Consider the following 24,044-nt stretch of genomic DNA (forward strand, 5'->3'; position numbering starts at 1 on the left):
CTACTACTAACTACTACTACTATACTACTACTCTACTTTACTACTACTACTCTACTCTATACTACTAATACTACTATACGTTTCACATCTATACTATATTTATATTTACTATTATATAACTAGGGGAAATACACCACACTTCCAATAATCACACTTTGAGACCCTTCCTAACCAACGCATACCCCTCTAGTAAAATCGTTTACTTATCAACATGCGCAATATAGTAAATAAAACAGTGATGTCAAAAGTCTAGTCTCTTAATTTTCTTTCAGTTTACACGATCTATGGTCATTGACCCTCAATTTTCTGACTCTTGCAGGATAATGACGTAACGTTTGTAACGTCAACCACGTGTTCAGTTTTCTGCGATGAATTCCTATCAGGAAGGGTGTTTCTTCTGCATGTTTAGCACATTTCCACGGTCTACTACACCAAATGAATTGACATCCAATGGATCACATTTTGATAAAAATATCAAAAATGTATTAATGTATGATAGAACATTACTGGATTCATTACATGTTGATGGTAGTGAAATAAATTGTGTTTTTCTTAAGTTACAATAAACCGCAAGTGAAATCATGATCAAAATTGCATTGTATTTTTGATACTTTTTCTATGTAATAATGTATCGACCAATCCTGAAGACGTCAATCTTGTGTTGGGGGGAGGGGGCAAGGGGCGATTGCCCTCCCATGAAAAATAGTTTTGTTTGTTTGTGAGAGGGTTGACTATCCATATCGATTTGCCCGTCCCAATAATTATGATAACTTGATATCATGCAGTGTCAATATATGTTTTAACACGCACTGGAACTATCAAACCAATTAACTTGTCATAAAAAATATTGAACATACAAAACTCTCACTTTTTCGGTGAGCTTCGCGTGCAATATCTTGTACTTCATGTATAATTTGGCAAATTTTGACAATTTCTATTCTAAAAGTTTTTTCCCCTTTCCCTCCCAATCCAAAACATGGATCGCTGCCCCTCATCATTCAATTACTATTTAACGATTTATAATTTTCATTTAATTATTATTCTCTCTATTGTTTACGGTTAATTGGGCTTTCTGATCCAAATTATCATTGTACTTATTATTGTTTATTTTCCGTGTGAACCCACCACTCAATATTATTGTATTTAAAGTGTACAATATATCTTCTATTGACATGATACCAACGAGGCTATGAAATACTATATCCGTCGATTCATTTAAGATACATGCCTAGGCTTGTTTTTTATGATAAATATGAAAAATATCGAACATGGTCTAAAAGACGAATTAAGCAAAGTAAAACAGAAAGAATAATGCTTAGTGCTATTTCAGAAAAAAAAATCGCGACGGACAGATATTAAAGGTAAGGAAGAAGCTGAATATTGTATCAGTTGTCACCCATTGAAACCCCTCTGCGTCTGAAACTCTTAATATTCTACGGTCATCGCCGTTTTTCTTGTCTAGGAGCTACATTACTCACCAAGGGGGATGTCCCAATTACCCCGCTGTCTGGAACATTATCCAATTTTTCTTCTTTTCCCTTATTGTATTTAACCGATCTTTTCTCTCCAATTGTGCTGCGTTGCTAATGAAAGCATGACAGATCAAGACCAAATATGAAGCATTTCTACCTTGCCTCCCCCTGGGGTCCTCATTTAACACCTTGATGTTATCTCACCGTCGCTTCGTCCTTCATCACCTTCATCATGTTTGCACAGATTCAACTGAAGGTCAAGACGTATTACCTGGGCTATACCAACCGAGAACTTGAATGTTGGAGGCTTATTCACCCCAATCCAACGCCCCGCCCCTGCCCAGGCCCCCACTTCCGTCTCCTTCCCCATTCGTGTGTGCGTGCGTGTGTTTGTCTTTCTTTCCTCATTTTTTTTCTTACACTTTCCCTCCTTATCTCCCTCTCTCTCTCTTTCTTTCTTTCTTTCTATCTATCCTTCTAGCCATCCATCCATCCATTCATCCATCTATCTATCTATCTATCTATCTATCTATCTAGCTAATCCTATCTATCTATCTATCTATCCATTATATCTATATATCTATCTATCTATCTATCCATATATCTATCTATCTGTTTATCTATCTATCTATCTATCTATCTAGCTAATCCTATCTATCTATCTAGCTAATCCTACCTATCTAATCATATTATCTAATCCTATCTAGCTAATCCTATCTATCTTATCCTATCTATCTAATCATATCTATCTAATCCTATCTAGCTAATCCTATCTATCTTATCCTATCTATCTATCTATCTATCTATCTATCTATCTATCTATCTATCTATCTGTCTGTCTATCTATCTATCTATCCATCCATCCACCCATCCATCCATCCACCCATCCATCCATCCATTCTATCTATATATCTATCTATCTATCTATCCATATATCTATCTATCTATCTATCTGTTTATCTATCTATCTATCTATCCATCCATCCACCCATCCATCCATTCTATCTATCTATCTATCTATCTAATCCTATCTATCTATCTATCTATCTATCTATCTAATCCTATCTATCTATCTATCTATCCATCCATCCATTATATCTATCTATCTATCTTTCTTTCTTTCTATCTATCTATCTATCTATCTATCTATCTTTCTTTTTTCTATCTATCTATCTATCTATCCATCCATCCACCCATCCACCCACCCACCCACCCATCCATCCATCCATTCTATCTATCTATCTATCCATATATCTATCTATCTATCTGTCTATCTATCTATCTATCTATCTATCTATCTATCTATCCATCCATCCACCCATCCATCCATTCTATCTATCTATCTATCTATCTATCCATATATCTATCTATCTATCTGTCTATCTATCTATCTATCTATCTATCCATCCATCCACCCATCCACCCATTCATCCATTCTATCTATCTATCTACCTATCTATCTATCTATCTATCTATCTAATCCTATCTATCTATCTATCTATCTAATCCTATCTATCTATCTATCTATCTATCCATCCATTCACCCATCTATCCATTATATCTATCTATCTATCTATCTTTCTTTCTTTCTATCTATCTATCTATCTATCTTTCTATCTAATCCTATCAATCTATCAAATCTTATCAACCCACCAGTCTCGATTTGAGAACTTTCATCCTATTTGTCCTTTTGTTCAGCACTTGAACCGAGTGCTCAATACCCCTCGATTGAAATCTTGACTTTTCAATATAATACAATACTGCATTATAGGGCCTATGTGATATTTGCAGGAGTTTCTGCATTTATTGTAAAGTCAAAATAAATTTTACAATACATAAAACCTAATCGTAATATGACATGAAAGTACATTGTAATGTGACAGATTTATAGTAGTATCATAACAAAATTTAGACATGAATACAATAAGGGTGACAAAGTAATGGGAGAAAAAAAAAATGCAGTGGCACACTATATAAGCAAAAAAATGCTTGAGCAATAGCAGCCAAAGGGGGAAGAGCGCTACATGGAAACCTAATATTTTATAGGTCCGGGTCTGGAAGAAAATGTTACGTCACAAATCATTAGAAAATGAGAAAGAAGAAAAAAGAAGAAATGAAGAGTGCGTGTGTGTGCAAGTGAGTGAACGTGCGGGTGTGATACTAAGAATACTTCGATACCAAGAATACTTCGATAAAAGATATAAAAGATATGTTAAAATAAAACATCAACGTCGGAATTTGGCCGTTATCTACTCCCCTCGCTGGATGATTCTTTTTTTTGTCACATAGGTCATTCATTTACTGGATACATGAACAATTTTTACACCAGCGTTATAAGATTCATCCTGAAAATTGTCGACCCATTTAGTGCTTGAGAAACTTATACCAAAATGGAAAAAACATGCTTAAATTCAGAAGGACATTTCTTTCAGATTTATGCAGTATATGTTGATATTTAGTAACAACCAATAGATATATCTCTTTTTCATCGCACCTTTCACAGAAAATTGTGCTATTCATATTATATGTTCTTTATAATTATCATAAAGATTTCAGTCTTTAAAAATGAAATAATCTTTTAGATTTATCAAAATAATATGATACCGCCTTTAACACAGCCTTTTCTTTCTTTTTCTTTTAGTCTTGTCATGTCTGCTTTGTCGTTTCATGTTTTATCGCTACTCCCATTTTCCTTCCCCATTTGTCCCTCGTGTATAAAAAGATATTCATAACAACTTCGGGTGAAAAATAATATCACATCCTGGATACAATCATGCTCCTAATTTTAGCAAAATCTTTTAATATTCCTTAAAATTGCCTTTGTTGATACATGTGGTGAAAAAGTGGAATTATCTAAACAAATTAGAACAGAGGGCTATTTCAAAAGTCAGAGATACATTGATTAGAATGGTTACTCTTAAAAAGTCATGTCTTACACACATAAGGCCTAATTAATGATTTATGATTTATTTTCTGAAGTTGATGGAAATCGGAAATATTTCCCGACGTACTCTTTGTTTCAGACAATGAATTCCTTAATTCCACGAGCATGAAACAATTTACTTTTGAATTAATATAATCACAACATTTGGGGCTTTTACATCAACAAGGAATCATGTCAATAACTGTCGAGCAAAAGGTGTATAACAATGCAGGGCCAAGGAACGGTTTTGAAAGTCGGGAGGAAGGGGGGGGGGGGGTGTTGAGTTGAAAGTGAGGGGTATGGGTGGGCTGAATATGCCAAATACACATTTAGAATGTCATTTTGACCTTTTTTGAAGAATGGGGGTTGAAACCCCAAACAAGCCACTAATATTGTTACTAAGATGTGGGGTTTCGCATTATTGAAAAAACGAAGGAATTGGTTCTCGTTTCACACTTTACACATTATTGTGAAAATTTGCTATTGATTTCTTCGAAATTTCGGGGGAGGGAGGAGGGGGGCGAGGGGGGGGGGTGAACCTGCGAAATCCCCGATTAATTCTTATATGTCACTGTTCTACCACTATTTTATATCTTACATTATGGTTGTATCTCACTTTTTCAAAATGCCGGGTTATAGGAGCTTGACTATTCTGACAGGTGGCTTATCATATCTCTTTGTCATATCTTTGGGAAGATATTTTTTCTCTCTCTCTTCTTGCTGTTCTTTTTATAGATTTTTTTTTCTGAGCAACAGTTATGAAATAGATAGTATCATCAAATCTCTGCGTGTGCCAATGCGTGTCGTTGCGCTATTATGTGCATACACGGTTTCGTGCGTTCAAAGGAGTTCTGGCATCTGGCGAAACGAGCAGCGGGGCATTGGAAGAAGAAAAAAAAGTATATCAATAGTTCACAAAAGATTCAGCCTTCGTATCCACCCGCAAACTTCATTGCACTGCAGGACTGAAGTCTACATTTGCTTGGAAGATTTGGTGTCTCTATAAATTCATTGTTGGGAGGAGGATAGTCTTCTGATAGTGGTGCTTTTGGTTTTAGCCGGTTGAAAGTTTTTGAGACCACTTTAATTTGTTACACTTCCCTCGAATTTCTTGCCTTTGGAATCATACATACTTACAAGACTGAGAAGAAAGTGAATTGTTTTCCCAGTGAAAGTTAACTATTACCCCTATCCAGATACTTTAAGGAATACAGGAATAATCAAATCAGTAAGATTGATCAATAATGGGGTTCCTATTTGTCTTTTTATGTTCGTTGACGATTGTTTTGGGCGCGGATCCAGCTCAACCTCACAATGATGTTGATGTATGGATTGATCCTGTCCAGGCCAGAGCGCTTTTATGTAAGTATAATAATGTTTTTATTTTTTGTCGATACCTCCCTTGAAAGCATCATCATCATCATCATTATCATCATTTTTTTACCATCATCATCACGTTTTAATTTCTTGTTGATACCTTCCTTGAAAGCATCATCATTGTCATCATAAAAAATATTCAATTTCTTGTTGATAACCCCATGAAATAATCATTATCGAGAAATTATTTCATTTCTTGTTTATACTTCCCTTGTAATCGTCATCATCGTCATCGTCGTCATCGAACTGTGAATATTATGACATTACAATGGACTCATTAAGATATTCTCCATGTGCACGCTCTTAAGTCATCTACGATGCCCAACATTCTTTAATCGGTGTATTGGGGCTGTTTCTTTATGAATGTTTCTGGATTCCGCCAATTCGTGATCTATTATATAAACTCCTCAAGAAAAGTTTGGAAATCCGAGTTTGGCATTAATTTATCCTAACTCCCAACTTTACACAATGCTTATTTGATAATATTCAAAATATCATTTAATTCTCTTTAAAATGATACCCTACATGATATTTTTATGGTTCACATGGAGGTGCAGTTTCTTGAAATGTCGGACAAGGTCAAAATTCAAAAGTTGCAAAATAACACAATATTGAAAGTCAATAATTATTTTTTTTCCGTGGTGATGAGTGAGTTTCTCAGCGGTTTCTTTTGTTTTTACCACCTTAACATGGAATCAAACACACCTCTGCACAAGCAAAGACATAACAAACAAACATGCCTGGGTATTTCAAACCACGACTCACACCATATTATCTCACAGATCTCCATGTTAATGTTGATGTTAAAGTGCATGTAAACAAACAAAAAAAAAACGCACAGAAAACACACTCATCACCATGGAAATAAGAACAGTGACTTTCAATAATAGTGTCAGTTTGCAACTTTTGAATTTTGACCTTGCCCCACATTTCAAGGCACTGCACCTCCATGTGAACTATAATCATATCATGTAGGGTATAATTTTAAAGAAAATTAAATGATCTATTCATTGGTATCAATTACACATTAATATTTACTAAAACTGAGGAGATATTATCGATCAAAATCAGATTTCCAAACTTTTTGAGGGGTTTATAAAGGCCTATATACACACCCTGTGTAGACTATGCGAGTATATAATGGTGAATAGTGATAGACGTTTTGAGAAATGGCGCCAAAATTGTAGAACATCCAGGCCTCCCTATGATATCAGATGATATATTACAGACTTTGGCAGATTAAAATTTGGGTTGGCCGTTATCAAGAAGTACATTGAATTATCATTTGCTTAAAACTGTCCCTTATAACACGCATGTGATTATGAGAACTGATTATAATCATGATGTCGACCTGGTTCGTATAGAACAGTTTTCACAGATAGTTTCACCTCCTTCTTTGAACCCAAGGGATTGAAACATTTACAAAAGAAGATGACATTATCGTCTCACCTTCTTGATCAGACTTTAGGCATTCATATTTCGGAAACATTGTGAATAATTGTTTCCTATTGATGCATGCCCATCATAAATCATGCAGGTCTTATTCATACTTGGCAATTGATATGAATATCGAGGAGAATACAATCTTATCTCTTTGTCGAATAATAATGTTACCCTGAATGCATACATGCGACCACATACAGCGAGAGATGCTTCTATTCAGAAGCGGCTCTATGGGGGTGGGGGGGATTAGGGGCTGCAGACCTTTTTTACGACCATGAGTCTTAATTACCGCTAATCAATATGTTTTAGATGAAAAGTATGCTTCGGAAGGCAAATTCGTTTGGTAAATTTGGAGTCTGAATGTAAATTTACATGATAGACAGTTCTAAATATCAAAATAGCGTGTAGCGGGGCTCACTGTGCTCCGCAGTAAACACCACGCCCACCCATCCTAACAATGTTCGGTCTACATTTCTTACGTATGGCTTCCTTCACCTCCCACGGCACCCTCCAAGATTGGTCTAGAAACTTGTATGTACCATGACGAGATGATCTAGTTTTTCATCTAAGTGATATAATTTTGGTTTGAATAATGGCCATTTAATTTTTCATGAAAGACTTCATATATGTATGTTAATCGGGAAGATTTTTGACATGATTTACCACATTTGAATCATTCAATATTTAAAGCAATATACTACGTGATGTAATAGGAAGTAACAATAATGATTATTATTAAGTTTATTCAATAATTATTCAAGTCATCACATTTCTCTTTTCTTTCATGGTAAACTCTGGAAGGTCAGAGGACAATGGCTCCAGTCATGATTAAGAAGTTCAAATATCGGCTTGATATCATTATACAACGTTATAGACGAATTTCATTACGGTCAGTGGCTCAAGTGCTAAGTGCAATTACTTTGAAGGGATACGGTTTCTAAATTTGGAATCGGATACAACAATTCATATTGCAAATTGTTAACTACTATATTGTACAAAATTGGATTTGTACCATAGAAGACTTTTCATCTTACGTTAAGCATTCTATAAGGTGAATTTGAGGCTAACTAAAAAAAAATCCCGGGCATCCACAATTACAAGTGAAAAATGTAGGCCTGAATGCACAAACAAACGATTTCAAAATTTGGAATGCAAGGGTTTTGTTGTGTGCTTGTGTTTTGTTAGATTAGCATAGAACATTTTCAAAATGATGATGTATGAAAACGACATTCCATTGCAAATGAGTTTGTCAGAAATAGGTCAGAAATGTCAGAAGATAATAGAAATTATTCTGCTATAATTCAATAACAAACAACTTTGCGGGATTGAATGAACTTGATTTAGATAGGATTAACATTTTGAAATGTCTGGCGTTCAGGATGGCTTACTCTGACCTGTTTTTTACAACTCAAGTAAATTATCTAGTCATAATGGAGATATGATAAACACGAGACCAAGACAATCATGACAATGCATGGCTTCGCCAGTTCAGAGATTGTCAAATTTGTGATTTATGCAAACACTCCAAAAATAAATGAATAACTTGAAACTAGAAAACAAATAGATAAATATGTATATTTTTAAAGACTCCGACCGGACCCAAAAGTGAAAATGACAAATTATCAAGCGAAAGCTTACACTGGAAAACACAGCAATGCAGGGTTTATGCATTTCCACCTCTTCCCATCTGATTATTATGGTTGAATAAGAATAGCTACAAAAATTATCAGGCTTCGAAAATAAGCCTTATTGTGTTTCTTTTCCGGGCTCGGATCTGTGATGTCATTCCGTGTTTTATTCAACTTGTAGTTGTAGGTTTCCTTCCATTTGAGCACTGAATAATTGTCAGTGCCATTTCCCTCTGCAAAATATTTTTTTTAAAATCGAATTCATACCCTGGAAATGAAAAAAAAAATTCTACGTGCAGACCCATGGAATCCCATTCCTCCCGACACAGTCTTACACTGTTGTACTAAGTAGCTTATTTCACGTGTGTCAATGTTACTTTTAGCAGTGGTCTGGGTCTTTAAATCGTCACATACTGGCAAGTCTCTCAAACGTACAAACGACGTGAATAATTACTCTGAAATATGTACGGAACCACTATATTTATATTTATGATTTAGAAAAAAAGTCCATCATTGACACAAAAGAGGTGTTATTTTTTTCACTTCTTTTAAAAAATCATGAAAGACTTTCAAGTGTAACTGGCAAGTTTATATTCCGCATAGTCTTATCAGTTGTACTTAATATAATGTCAGTGGTGTAAAATGTCACAAAATTTAAAGGGGTGGGGACACATTGCGTTATGGGGCAACCCCCCAAAAAAAAAAAGAATCACAAGCGAGTGACAGTTTTGTCGCTTCGTAATGAATCCTAATTTTGAAACAGATTTTGACACAGTATAAAAAAATCTTGTCATATTTTACCCTTTTCTTTTTTACCTTCTTTTTAATTTTTTTTAATCGATGGTAGAACTTTTCTTTTTGGGGGAGGGGTGATGGAACAGGTGCGATGATCGTGACTGAGATATAGCTGATAATTCCTTTCTCCATGTTCTCGAGCTGACTGCTTGCAATGGTTGTCCTATTGTTTTTCACTGATAACGCCATAGTAAGCCGAAAGAAGTCATGGGAAATTAACCAACACGTGAACCGCATCACATTGTCATGATGGTCATAATAGATAGTCTCACGATTTTGAACATTTCTTTCTCATCGAAATCATCGACGAGGATCACTAGAAATGAATTGTATCTATCCAGGATCAAGATTTGTCTTTTTTTTTTAACCTGGGAATCTGTCCATCACCATCCCTATTCACAGTAATGATTGGGGACAATTCCATAAGTAGATTGTTATAATTGTTTTGATAGAATCAGATCACTGATCAATTTCTGGATTCGTCTTTTATTTCGGGGGGGGGGGGGGGGGTCCCATCGTCATCACTCTCCGTCAAACTATCCGACGCTGGCCCATACAGAGCGTTGTGGCCCAGTGGATTAGTCTCCGGACTTTGAAACAGAGGGTCGTGGGTTCAAATCCCTGCCATGGCGTAGTTTCCTTCAGCAAGAAATTTAATCACAATGTGCTGCAATCGACCAAGGTGAGGTAAACTGGTACCCGGTAGGAAAAAAAATACCTTGAAATGCGTGTGCGCTGAAAGACAGTAATTACGGCTGCCAGCAAGGCTAAAGGCAGGGTAATTATCCAAGTCCATTGCAAGCATAAGATATAGACAATGTAATATGTGCGATATAATAACTGTTTATTATTATTATTATCAGTAGTAGTAGTGGTAGTATAGTAGGATTATTACTAGTAGTAGTAGTAGTAATAGTAGTAGTATTGAAGTATGCCATCCGCTTTTTGGAAATGGTACATGTACATACCCCATGGGATGCACAAGCTCCAAGCCAACGTTGGGTTATGGAATGCTCACCAGGGAGTGGAGAAAGTGCATTTGTCTATATGTTCTAATGAATCATGCATTGATTTAAAGGTGACTGAACCATGCAGACCACTGTTCCCCTTCTTGAGCTCTAAATCAACCAACAAAGCATTTATTTTGGATTGTCTGTTTAACATTCCTTCTATTTACAAGCTTTCTTAACTCTGTTTACCGATCAGGTCTGCCAATCATGTGAGTTATTGTTTATTCTATAATCGGCTGTCACTGGTAATAGGACTTTACTATTCACCTTTATTGTAAAACCCTATTGGTCATTTGAAGTTTTATACCACATTATTCCCCAAATCTGCCCATCTACCATAATCCCTCGTAAATAAAAAACACTGTAAGTAATATAAGAAAATGAGACGCTTCCAGTGGAATGTGGCAAAATGTTACTAAAATGAAATACACTTGCACAATCATACAGGTCATTCGACTGTGTGCTTCATGCGTGTATAAGCACACTGCACGCATAGGTAGTAATGAATGTAGGTATGAATATAATCATAAGTAACAATAACTAAGTTATATTGTGATATCAATACAAGTAACAATAACTATATAAGCATAATTATAAGTGATAGATAGTGAGACCAATAGCGAGTTGAGATAGGAAAATTCCCGTTTGTTGGGTTAGATAACATGGTATAGTGAGGGTGACTCCTAGCTTAACATCGATCCTGCTCAATCATTATAGATCATGAGTTGTTTTTTTTAAATACGTTTACTTTTAGCAAATTTTTGTTGGATTATCTATTAATCTCGTTGATGCGATTGTGTTCCTATTTTGTTTTGGTCCTTAGGTCGAGGCGCCACGTTGGATATCATCCGTGCAGGACAAGCCCAACCAATCATCCAGAAGCTTCGTAGTGAGCTCACCGTAATCCCTTCTGATATCAACACAGTTAATATTACATGGAGGGCTGCACCGGGGGGTGAGCGCCCTTTCGCTTGCTTTATTCATAGTTTCTTCAACTTTCCATTTCAATAAGTCCTTTCTTTAATATTTTATCTAGATGGATCCATGGCAGAGTTGGACTTATAGGGGGTGCGATTTTGTTCGAAAAAATGACAAGCAAATGAAAAAAATGACATCAGTCCAAAAATGAAGGACATTGCGGCACCCACCCCCCCCCCAAAAAAAATATATATATAAATGTTGACAAGCAATAAAAGTATTCAACGGGGAACATTGTCGTATTTTCAAAGGCCCTATTTTAAATATTGGGTGTGCCCGCACCCCACTGGATATTCATTCTCCCATAATCATTATTTATCTATTGGTTGGCATGTCATGTGCCTTGCATTTTTTTTTAATAGGGGCCTACCCAGTTCATTGAATTTCGCCATTAGGAATGTTCGCTCTCTGTAAGGCTTCTTTGACCCACTTATAGGTCCATGATTAAAGCATATATGTACATGCTGTTCAGTTTTGCTGCCTCTTCCCTTTTCAAGCGCCCTCTTTTTCTCCTTCCAGAAAGAAGCCCGTTATAATAAATTATACTAATGTATGAAAGCACGATATTTCGGCTGGAAATCGAGGGACAGTTGTTCTCTTTGAACATTCCTTGTTCCACTCGCAGCATAATAATTAAAAAATACTGTAAGTTTAATTGACTTTACTTCAAAGTCACCTTATTTCTTTTCCTATGGATCCATCCATGTAATCATGGACCTACTGTAGTGCATGCAAAATCAGCACAGAGTCTGTATGACTCTGGGTGGGATAGATCTTTTTCCCCCCTAAATCCTTCGTTTTTCATCTTATTTGTATCCAAAATGCAGTTCATTTGTGCTGATTTCTTACTGATAATCGACGAAGGTCGTACACAAATACTGCAAGTATCACAGACGACTCAGACATAATTGAATGTAATTGGGTCATCTGATCATAGAAAGTACATGCTATCTGGAATAATTCTGATTTGCATGACATTTTATGGTCATTAAATCAAGATAAATCAATCAAATTTACTTCGGCTCCTTCAAAAAACTTTGAGGAATAATTTACTAGCTATTTTGAAATTGAACAATTCGATTTTCCCATTCTCATGTGTGTGTCTAATGGGTATCTTCTTTATATCTCCAAAATGTTAAGGGGCAAAAAGGCACAAGGTCACACTTTAAAAGAAGTCTCTAGGATAATCACCATCATTACGCGCGCATCGATCTCGGAACCCCAAACAACAATTGATTGCAGAGCGCGGGGAGGGCAATATACTTTTTCGATGATAATGGTAATTGGTTCGATACAATTCTAGCACCAAATTATCAGGTTAAAATCCCGAGTACTCCCCGCTGATTCGATCAGGATAAATTGACTCACACCTCACTTCAAATAACATCAGTGCGATCTCTTCATACATGCAGCATTGTGTGTCTGGTGGCATTGTGAAGCGCTAAGTGAGAGATCTGCCGAGACACTCGGCAAATAAAATGTTTGATTTGCACATAATATTCAGTCATTAATGATGGACTCTTTAGTTCCACTAATATTCTCCTCTGGCCTTGGACCAACACTGATCATTGAACATTCGCTCCTATCTTCTCTTCTCATCAGGGTACCACCCCCATCATACCGCCTTCAATAACGGAAAAAAATCTATTGTAATTTTGTTGGAATTGTGTAAAATGATAAACCCAAAAGGCTCAGTCCATAAATTAATACGAAATATACTAAAAATTCTATCCATAAATTGATGCTCATAAAATCAGAGTTTTTTTTTTTAAGTTTTAGCTACCGTTAAATAACATCGACCCATCCAAGTTATTGCAACAATAATCATAATATAGGCCTGTGTTGCCATATTTCCAGGAATATTACAATGGCGCTCGTTTGATGAGTCAAAATCGTATATTGATCATTTATTTCTTTTATAGTAGTTCGATAAAACCTTTGCTCATAACACCTCGCTATACATCGATGAGGCCGTTATCGATACAAGCATGCAATAGATGAAATCGAAAGGGACACACAGCGGCCGGCACGACGTCCATACGTCAAAGAAACAAACATACAAAGAAGTAAACATATTGTTTTTGAATAAAAATCTGATCGACAAACTATATTCCAAAAGGAGGAAAACTATATTCATTAAAACTTCATTATGTTCTGTTCTGAACAATACCATTTTTATCCCCCCCCCCAAAAAAAAAACAGAATAGGATGACAGGATCGAACATTTAGGATAAGATTAGGGCATCTAACATATATTATATTAAATCACATGTAAATATCATAATATTACCACCGATCGGTTGAATGCATTATTAGCACCTTACTGGCGAATCTGCATGCACCTCAAAGTTGAGATTTAAACTTGACGCTCTGCACTGCTGAATCGCTGATGTTTATTTTGCTATTGTCATGATTTTCTATTCAACGCTACCATATCCTCTGGCAGGGTAAGAACCATTACAATAAACTTATCACGTGAAGTTGGAGCCTTTTGCCGCAAAGTTTTATATTGAAACAAATTGTGTTTTTAGTCATCACATTGCGGTGACAGAATCGTGCATTGTTCGTTGGTGTTAATGAGCAAAGGGGGTCCCGATATGTTGATATTTTAGTTGCACTTTTCATCGTGAATGATAAAATCAAAATATTGTGGTTATTTAATCCTACTTAGCTGCTGCTTTGATAATATTATTCACGCTTAATGGAACATTCTTTGTAGATTTATTATCATGATTCGTGGTCGTGAACAAAGAAGAGATCGAATTCCAAAGAAAAAATCATGAAGAGAAGGAAATGAATTAAAACAGTGATGAATAGTAGCACTTATAACGTAACCACGTCATTATCCCGTGTCCTATATTTGACTCGGGCAACAGTCTAAACCTCGCCATGTATACGCCTGGGTAGAGGGCAGCATCTTCATCATTTTCTCCATTATATGACGTCAAATAAACCCTTCCTCGGACTATCGAAGAAAGACAGTCTCTCGCCATGAGTTAAGTACCATTGAAAGTAATTGGGAACTTCATGAAGTAATAAGCCTTATTTCAACAAAAAAAAACATGAATAAAGTGCATTAACTTCAGTAAATTGATCAAATTTACTCAATAACAAGTTTCACTATCGTTTAGGTTTTCCAATCTTTTGTCTTGTCAAAAAGTGTCAACGTCCTTTCCTGTTATTAATTCACATGCTGCCATGCGTTGAAGTTTTACTCTTGGATTTAGAAATTAGCCCAGGGGGTTTCACAAAGATTTAAGTATGACTTAAGTCGCACTTAAATGCCGACGCGTACATGATATGCAACGCGCGATCTTATTGATAGATACGCATTAGTGCGCGTCCTCATGACACGATCTGACCAATGCGGTCAAGCCTTTCATACCGTACGCAACTCGGTATTTAAGTGCGACTCTAAGTCATACTTAAATCTTTGTGAAACACCCCCCAGATCACGTATTAAAGATTGTATAAACTTTGCCCCGCAGCACTTTGTTACTGCCGTGAAATAAAAAAGGAAAAAAAAAAACAACGAATTTCCAATGTTTTGGCGAAGGGGGGGGGGTGGTCTTTATTTTCGTATCAAAACTCTTCAAAAGTTTCTTTCATTTTCACTAACTGATTTTGATCGCGTCACATGCCTACCAACATTTCATTATCATGATTATCAAGATTGTAGATGATTAGTTATACTTATAGATGCAAAACAATAATTGTTGATTTAATGTCATTGGCTGCATTTTGGGATTTCATATACAAAATGTTTGTTGTTGGTTGTAGGTACCTTTCCTTATTGTATAATTGGCAGATGTTTTTCAATAATTGATGCCCAATACTTCCACACAGTGATGCAAATTACAAGTTTTGTAGTGTTTCATTTGCTTTGTTTGTCAACTGGTCATGATCATTAAAAGATTAATACAAAGTGGGGTCAATATAGCGACAGAGAAAACATTAAAAACCCCTCCCCGTATTATTCATTACTCTTTTTTTTTAAATACCAAACTATCATTCCATTTTCAATGGGGGGGGGGGTTCACACTTTACAAGCATTGATTTTTAATGGGACCCCTTCTTTTCCATATGCTCTATTTTATACTACTTTTTTTATTTGCAATCCTAATCATAGACGATTATGTTTGTCAGATGCGTAATGAGCCTTTTGAGGAGGCTAGATATGGCGTATCGCGTAAAATTTATAAAGAGTTGCGAGCGAACGAGCAGAAATTTCGACATTTTAATTTCGAAAAAGAAATTTTGTGATAGATTTTGACACAGTATTCTGGAAATAATATCATATTTCACCCTTCTCTCTTTTTTTCTTTACTTTTCTATTTTCTTTTTTTGGCCGGGATTTTTTTGGAGGGGGGGGGGGCAAGAGCCCCAACTGGCAAGCCCCTATTTGTACGCCAGTGATGTTGGTTTAAATTTTAATTTATGTTAATAATCATTGAATGGAAATGAAACAGTCTCTTGAAAACGTCTTTAAAGGAAATGACAACAATGTGCATCTGTGTGAAACACCCCCTTCCGTTTCCCAACTGGACAGCGGCCCAATTTACTTAGCCCAATGAGACCACACTGTCTGAATGTCATTATCAGTTTCGGCCAGGCAGATATGAGATCCTAAGTATAAATAAAGCAGTTGTGTTGATCAAATTGATATTCCTTACTATTATTTGATTACCTTTCATCAACTGGTTTAAATGCGGAATTGATGGACCATCTGCTGATGTTCTTCAAAACTTACTCAGAAGTTTCGATGAAGTCATTTACACCTGTTCTATCTTCGGAGATATCGCGATCACGTATGAGAGATTGTTCTATGTTACTCTAACGCATTCCCTTGCATTGGGCGGGGGTCTTGGGACAACCCCTCCCCAAAACAAATAATAAAGACCGAAAAAGTGAAAACTAAAGAATAAAAAAAAGACAGGAAAATAAACTCTTCATTAAAAGAAAAGTCGTTTTATGCTCATTCGCGATTATCAAGAAATTGCACCTCGTTCGTCAATATAGTCACAGGCCATTGGCAATGTAAAGGTATGTCCTGTGTGCCATAAGTTAAAATCTAGACTTGAATGTCGCCCACCCCTTTCCCCCAGACTGTAGCAATATTTGACCATGAACCCAATTTCCTATAAAAAAAATAAGTTATTAAGAAGTAGAATGATATAAATTAATATAATGAATCGCAGCTGGTATTTACAGCGCATGCAGCGAGCCACCCGTTGATATCGGATCAGAAGTTTAGCATTTTGAAGTAGAAAAGTGGGCCGAGTTTTACTGCAGAATGACATATTTTGTGTAATGAATCAATTGGAGGAACGCACGAAGTACATTTTTTTTTCTTTTTAATGGGCCTCTCCATTTTCACAAAAGAAAACATAAAACAATCCGTTGTGTCATGTACTTTTGCAATTGATTATATATCGGGTTAGATATTCATATACCGGTATGCAAGTTATGAATTTCAAGTGTAAAGAATATATAGCCTACTTATTAATAAAACAGATTACATTTTTATTTGTATTTTGTGGGAAAGGAAATAAATGACATGAAATAAATGGGGGTTCGAAAGGATAAAATTAAGGATTAGGATACGGATAAGGGGGTTACCCCCCCCCACAAACCTCACACACGCGTCAAATATTTTTTTTTGCGACAAGCACGCGGGGGGTGGAGGTGTTCCTCAACCAACATCATTGGTCTGTTGCTCTGTTTCACATGCCTACATAAATTATGTCGAGGTTAAATAACGTCTATTTACATGTACTTGTAGTTTAAAAGAGACAGGGGGAGTGAAATTGGGGAAGGGTAGGGTATGTAGACAGACAGACAGACGGAGCAAATAATTATCATAGGTGTACCAGACACACCGATAAGTTACTTTTACTTGCACTACGAGCTCTTTTTGCTCAAAATACTTTTATTTTCACCGGCCCAAAATTTTTGAATTCCCTCCATAAAGATATTCAACAGGCCCCCTCCCTCCATTCCTTTAAGAGAAAACTAAAAATATTTCTGTTACTGTCTTACCAAAGTAATTAATTAGTTTGCATATTTTTAGTATCGTCTAAGCACGCTATTACGTCTCTTTGATCCACGTTTGAACTCTCGTTCTTGCCCCCCCTCTCTACATATCCATCTCTGTGAATCTCTCTCCCTACTTATCTTTGCCCTCTAGTCTCTTCCTCTCTCGCTCCCACTTAAGTACTTCATTCCTTCTCTCTCCCTCTATTCTTGGCCATGTCTTTGTTTTCTCTTGCGTTTTTAGTATCATCCCGTATATCTGTTATCTTATTATTATTTCTCGCCATTACTCATCATCTTATTTTCATTCCTATTGTTTTATTTTAAGTTATTGTATTTTATTACATTTCCTAATATAATGCGAATGAGACCCCAATTTTTTATTATTTGATAATATCCTAGGGAACCCACGCTTTTCGAGCAATGCTGTTTAATGGATCACCATTTCCACACAAGATTTTATTAAAAGAATTTTACAATTTGTAATCATTGTAATCATGTTTGATTTCTATTTGGTTAGATTTCTATTTGTTCATAATGTTCTTAATGGAAATAAAAAATAAAAACTTGAACTTAAAACAGACAGACAGAAACAACAGGGTTAGTATATACGTAGATTGGGAGAAGGGGAATGGAGCCACTATGACATACCTGAAAATTGGGGGGGGGGCAATGTGCCCCTGGGAGAAATTTTGACAGGAAAGGGCTTCTGCAAATGGCTGCGACCCATTGACCTTTATTTTGTGAGCTGCCGAGAAATTAACGTTTGCCCCTCCTCAAGAAATTTTTCAGGTGCTGCTAGAGGGAAGGTAAAACCCACAACGTGGCGGGGTGGGGGTATCATTTCAGGTATAATGTCATGTTATTCTTATGTTCATGTCAAGTCTTATGACATACAAGTCAATCAAATCTTTCGCGGTTGTTTTTCTTGACATTTCCTGAATTTTCTCCCACCGTCTTCTCACGACAGTTCCATTATTCCATCCACGCGAGGACCGCAAACACCAGGGTCATGGAGAACATTGCTATCACTATACCGCCCTCTGGAACCATACCGACTTCTGAAAGTAGTAAGTTGTGTCCACAAGTATATAGAAACATGATGGATAAGGCTGCTATGTTTTCCAACGCATTAATACCCATTTCAAATTCCCTAGGAACGGATGTAAAGCCGTCGTGAAACATCCGTCTATCATGTCTATTTGCTGCTTAGTGTCTTTCGCTTTGTTCAAGATGAAAATGAATCCACAATGGATATCTCCAGCTGCTGGAGGAACTGTCGTAATGATCAACAGCCTTCATAATCGTTGAAAAATGATATAGATCTTTGCCTGTTTCATAAAAAAGAATACTTTTAAAAAGTTGAAATTAATTTACACATTTGTAGCTAATCAATTGCAATATATAGGGGCCTACGTCCAGTGGCGTACCCTTCCAAAGAGGGCCCGGGGAGGCAAATTAGTCCGCCAAAAAAATTGACAAGCTCCCCAAAAAGGTCTTCAAGTTCAAAAAAGGGGGCCACTTGGGCCACTTGTGGCTCGTCAGGGATCATTTGTGACTAGTCAGGGGGGGGGGCAGGGGTACGTCCCTTGCATGAGTTATGACTCGTCTGGGGGCTAGTCAGCCCCCTGCCCCCTTTAGGTGCGCTAGAGCCTACGTCTACTTTTATGATAAAGCATTTATTTATTATTTCATTATCATCATTTTTTGCTTGTAATGTAGTTTTTCAGGTGAAGTTAAGATGCACTGGAAGACAGGCTGGCATCGCATCCGGTCGATTCGTCTTCAAGATATGGGATGGTAACAAGAGGCACATCTCAGCATCCCCACTCAAGATCCCATTCCAAAAACAATGTGAGAAAATAGGTAAGACAAATTCTTTATCATTTCTAGACAATTAAAGGAAGGTTAATCTTAATAATTCTAGGAGGCAACAGCCGTTATAATCCCCAATTATTCCTTCGTTGCTACACTTTTTGAAAAAAAAGAAGAGAGAATAAACGATTACGACGAAATCATGAATGGAACTGTGTCCCATTGACAGTTTATTTTTCCTTGATCATATACAGCTCGCTTAAAGCAAATACAGTAAGCAACCTTTGGAATATTATTTGTAAATTATTAGGACGAAGGTGGAAGAAAAATATCTCTTCTGTTGATTTATCTACTTCACATGGGACATTGTTTCTGAAATTGGTTGTAAATGCAAGTGATCTAAATTAATTGAGAACCCTGAAACAATTTAATAAGTCATCTAAGGACCCTCTTAATCTTATGTATACCAATTATATTTTATTTTTTCATCGATTTTCATGTTTGCTTCCATTTTCAGTGAAACCATGTCATCCTCCCTGTAGTAACGGTGCTGTCTGCGCTGATGATGGTGTGTGCGAATGTCCTGAAGGATTCTATGGAACCAGCTGCAAACATGGTAATGATACAATGACACTTTAGTGTGTTCTTGTTTCACAAAGACTCACAATACTATGGTGTCTTTGCCATTATCGTAATTACCGTGGATTATGATTGGCTGCAAAGCCCTTTAAATATGGTACCAAAATTGTACTCCTTTATGAAACGGGCCCGTGGTTCGAATCCTAGCCGTAACATAGAAATAGACCACTCCGATCTCCGATAATTGCTCACGTATGAACTCTATGGTGGTGATAACGTTAGGACATTTTGATAGGGGAGAGGGTGGGGCAACCCAAACATGACGTCATTTTATTCTTATTAGAGTTAAAAGGCCCAACATCTTGTTTATGCTCCCCTTTCTTTGGAAAGGGAATCATTTCCTTGTCTCCCCCTTGCATTGGAAATGACCATTAATTTTGTTCCACCATTCATCAACGTTAACATGATAAATGGTTATCAATATTTCTATATTCCTCTAGCCATCTGCATCCCGCATTGTTTCAATGGTGGGTCGTGTATTGAGCCTAACGTGTGCCAATGTCAAGACGGGTTCACGGGAAACCGATGTCAAACAGGTAAACTTAGATAACCTTCTGCCTTCTTTTTTATTTTTATTTCATTTATTTATTTACTTTTTTGGGGGGGTCGTTTCAATCACAAGTGACACTCAAGAGTTTACTTGAATCTTCGGATCATAGATCTCGTGTTCGAAATTCTGCCAAATAATATATCAGACTTGAAAATCAAAACCGGGAATACCACTTTTAGTATACGTATTTGGAACATGTTTATTAAAAATTGGAAATATGAAAACAACTTAACATAATTTGCAGGGTGTATTTGCAGATCAACTAATAATATAATTACCTGCCATCAATGTATACATCAGTTAGGACCGTCTACACCTAAACTGACAGGCCGATATTATACCTAGAAAACCTCGTGGGGCAACATTTTTAAACAAAGAAAAAACATCGAAATTCTGTCAGAGGGGTACTTTACCCCCCCCCCCATGTACCCTATTTCGACAGGCTATTATCTTCTCAAATTTTGCTGCAGTCGAAACGTTCACCACAGTTGAGAAACAATTTACAAATAACAAAATGGACAATAATTCAAAAAATACCAAAATCCAAACTGCTTGTCGTGCAGATCTAAACTCAAAACTTCTTTTGTTCCCTTTGTCATAAGTTTTCTTTTCTTGAAAGTCTACAAAACTCATGCTATTAAATTATATTTTTTTGTAAACGGTTCAGTAATATTTGTGTTATATATCGTACCACAGTCACGGTGGTGCTGAGATTAGGCTTACATCCACACTATTTTCTTAACAATGGTTCATCTTAATAATTCCAGTCGAATTTATTCCTGGAATGGTAAACCATTATTGAGATATTTTTATCGATTATCAATTAGATTCTTCTGGGCGATTTAATTTAAATAACTAGACGTTTATGGTGAGCTTGACTGGACGGATAAATGCATTTTAGCAATAAAATTCGACCTGCTTTAAGTTGCTATGAATAATGTTTATTTTTATTTTTCCATTTATCAAATGACTATGATAATGGCCACCCTGACCTCGAGCATTTTCGTGGAATTATTTTGCCCCTAAATACAAATTTTCACCAATAAAGCATACATCCTCCCATTCCATTAATATTGCAATGTCGTAAAAGTTGTTCAACAATAGACAAATGACAATTTCTTTTTTTTTATTCTGGAGGTTTTTTTTGCCTGATAAAATCATTTTTATCAGCATTTCCATGTGTATACTCTATGGAAGTAGATATCGCACACTTTATAATTATTTTTAGACTTTCGAGCCACTTATGTATTACATTAAAAAATAATGATTCATCTGAAGCGCAAAGATGATAAATCATGAGGACTGCATTTTTCTAAAATTATGCGAATAAGTAGTATTATTTTCAATATGATATGTATTTCCAGCAACCTGCCATGATGACTGTTCTGATAACGGCCAATGTGTGGCGCCAAACACATGTGTTTGTCGGCATGGATGGACTGGACCTACTTGCGCGATCAGTAAGTAGAAGAGGAAAAAAGATTTTTTTTTGTGAAAAAAATATATACTTGTTTGCTCTGTTAAAATGAAGTTGGCATTGATTTACCAATTATGATTATGAAATATGAGGTCGGATTCAGTAACGACTAAAGACCCCTCCTCTATCCTAAACCCACAAACTTGCCTTGCCCCTATACCTTTCATCCTTGGCAACTAGGCACTCTAGATAAATAAATTCGATGTTTATTGTAATATTGTAATCATCTTTCAGACCCCTTTATCAGTTCATTGTTTCATTATAAATTCTATATACCAGGCACTCTAGATAAATAAATTCGATGTTTATTGTAATACTGTAATCATCTTTCAGACCCCCTTTATCAGTTCATTGTTTCATTATAATTCTCTTTTCAGGTTTGTCTTAAATCTGAAAATACACTCTAGATAATAAAATTCAATGTTTATTGTAATCATCTTTCAGAGCCCCTTTGTCAGTTCATTGTTTCAATTTAAATTCTCTTTTCAGGTTTGTCTTAAATCTGAAAATACACTCTAGATAATAAAATTCGATGTTTATTGTAATATTGTAATCATCTTTCAGAGCCCCTTTATCAGTTCATTATTTCATTTTAAATTCTCTTTTCAGGTTTGGGTTGAAAATACACTCTAGATAATAAAATTCGATGTTTATTGTAATATTGTAATCATCTTTCAGAGCCCCTTTATCAGTTCATTGTTTCATTTTAAATTCTTTTTTTCAGGTTAGTCTTAAATTTAAAATTTGAAAATATAGAGGATATACTTAAATATGCCTGCTTTTGATTTACGGATATATAAATCCTCTCTTTTTGTTCTCTCTCTCTCCCTCTCGTTTTTTGTGAAGAAAATATGTACTTGTTTGCTCTGTTAAAATGAAGTTGGCATTGATTTACCAATTCTGATTATGAAATATGAGGTCGGATTTTGTAACGACTAAAGACCCCTCCTCTATCCTAAACCCACAAACTTGCCTTGCCCCTACCCCTTTCATCCTTGGCTACCAGGCACTCTAGATAAATACCGGTATGATCGATGTTTATTGTAATATTGTTGTAATCATCATTCAGTCCCCCTTTTGAGTTCATTGTTTCATTTTAAATTATCTTTTCAGCATGTTTCAGGTTTGTCTTAAATTTGAAAATACACCCTAGATAATAAAATTCGATGTTTATTGTAATCATCTTTCAGAGCCCCTTTATCAGTTCATTGTTTCATTTTAAATTCTCTTTTCAGGTTTGTCTTAAATAAATTTGAAATTTGAAAATACACTCTACATGTAGATAAATAAAATTCGATGTTTATTGTAATATTGTTATAATCATCTTTCAGAGCCCCTTTATCAGTTTATGGTTTCATTTTAAATTATCTTTTCAGGTTTGTCTTAAATTTGAAAATACACTCAAGATAAATAAAATTCGATGATTATTGTAATATTGTTATAATCATCTTTCAGAGCCCCTTTATCAGTTCATGGTTTCATTTTGAATTCTCTTTTCAGGTTTGTCTTAAATTTGAAATTCGAAAGTGCAGACGATTTATCATTGAATATTTTTAATTTTCGGATACAGTAAATTCCTCTCTTTCTGTTCTTTCCCTCTCTCGTTTTTCTCCCTTCAGGGCAGCTCGGTGTGGACGGTATCTAAATAAAATGATTCCATTCGATAAAAAAGTGCCTCGCCACCCCATCCCTTACATCTTGATAAGATGACGACTGTGGATTCATCACGGTTTTGCATATTATTTTGACTCCTTTTTTAAACCAGAGGTACAAGTTCATGCCTTCAAACTATTTGTAATCTTTTGATATAGTAAAGCAATATCTCTCTCTCTGCATTCGCATAGGATGGATCGTATCAAACGTAGTGGTCGATTCCGGCTATTGAAAGTAAATTGATGTACTAT

At 35.9% G+C, this 24,044-nt stretch overlaps 1 protein-coding gene across 1 annotated transcript; it reads left to right on the forward strand.

The window, feature by feature from the left end:
- Positions 1-5,294: 5,294 nt before the first annotated feature.
- On the forward strand, positions 5,295-23,791 carry LOC121411384 (wnt inhibitory factor 1-like). Its single transcript, XM_041604079.1, has 8 exons — positions 5,295-5,757; positions 11,472-11,602; positions 18,630-18,729; positions 19,382-19,525; positions 19,992-20,090; positions 20,554-20,649; positions 22,028-22,123; positions 23,760-23,791. The coding sequence occupies exons 1-8, from the start codon at positions 5,640-5,642 to the stop codon at positions 23,783-23,785; spliced, it is 810 nt and encodes a 269-aa protein (XP_041460013.1). The 5' UTR covers positions 5,295-5,639; the 3' UTR covers positions 23,786-23,791.
- Positions 23,792-24,044: the final 253 nt, after the last annotated feature.

The sequence above is a fragment of the Lytechinus variegatus genome, chromosome 3, assembly GCF_018143015.1.
Source record: "Lytechinus variegatus isolate NC3 chromosome 3, Lvar_3.0, whole genome shotgun sequence".
In the NCBI taxonomy this organism is placed as follows: domain Eukaryota; kingdom Metazoa; phylum Echinodermata; class Echinoidea; order Temnopleuroida; family Toxopneustidae; genus Lytechinus; species Lytechinus variegatus.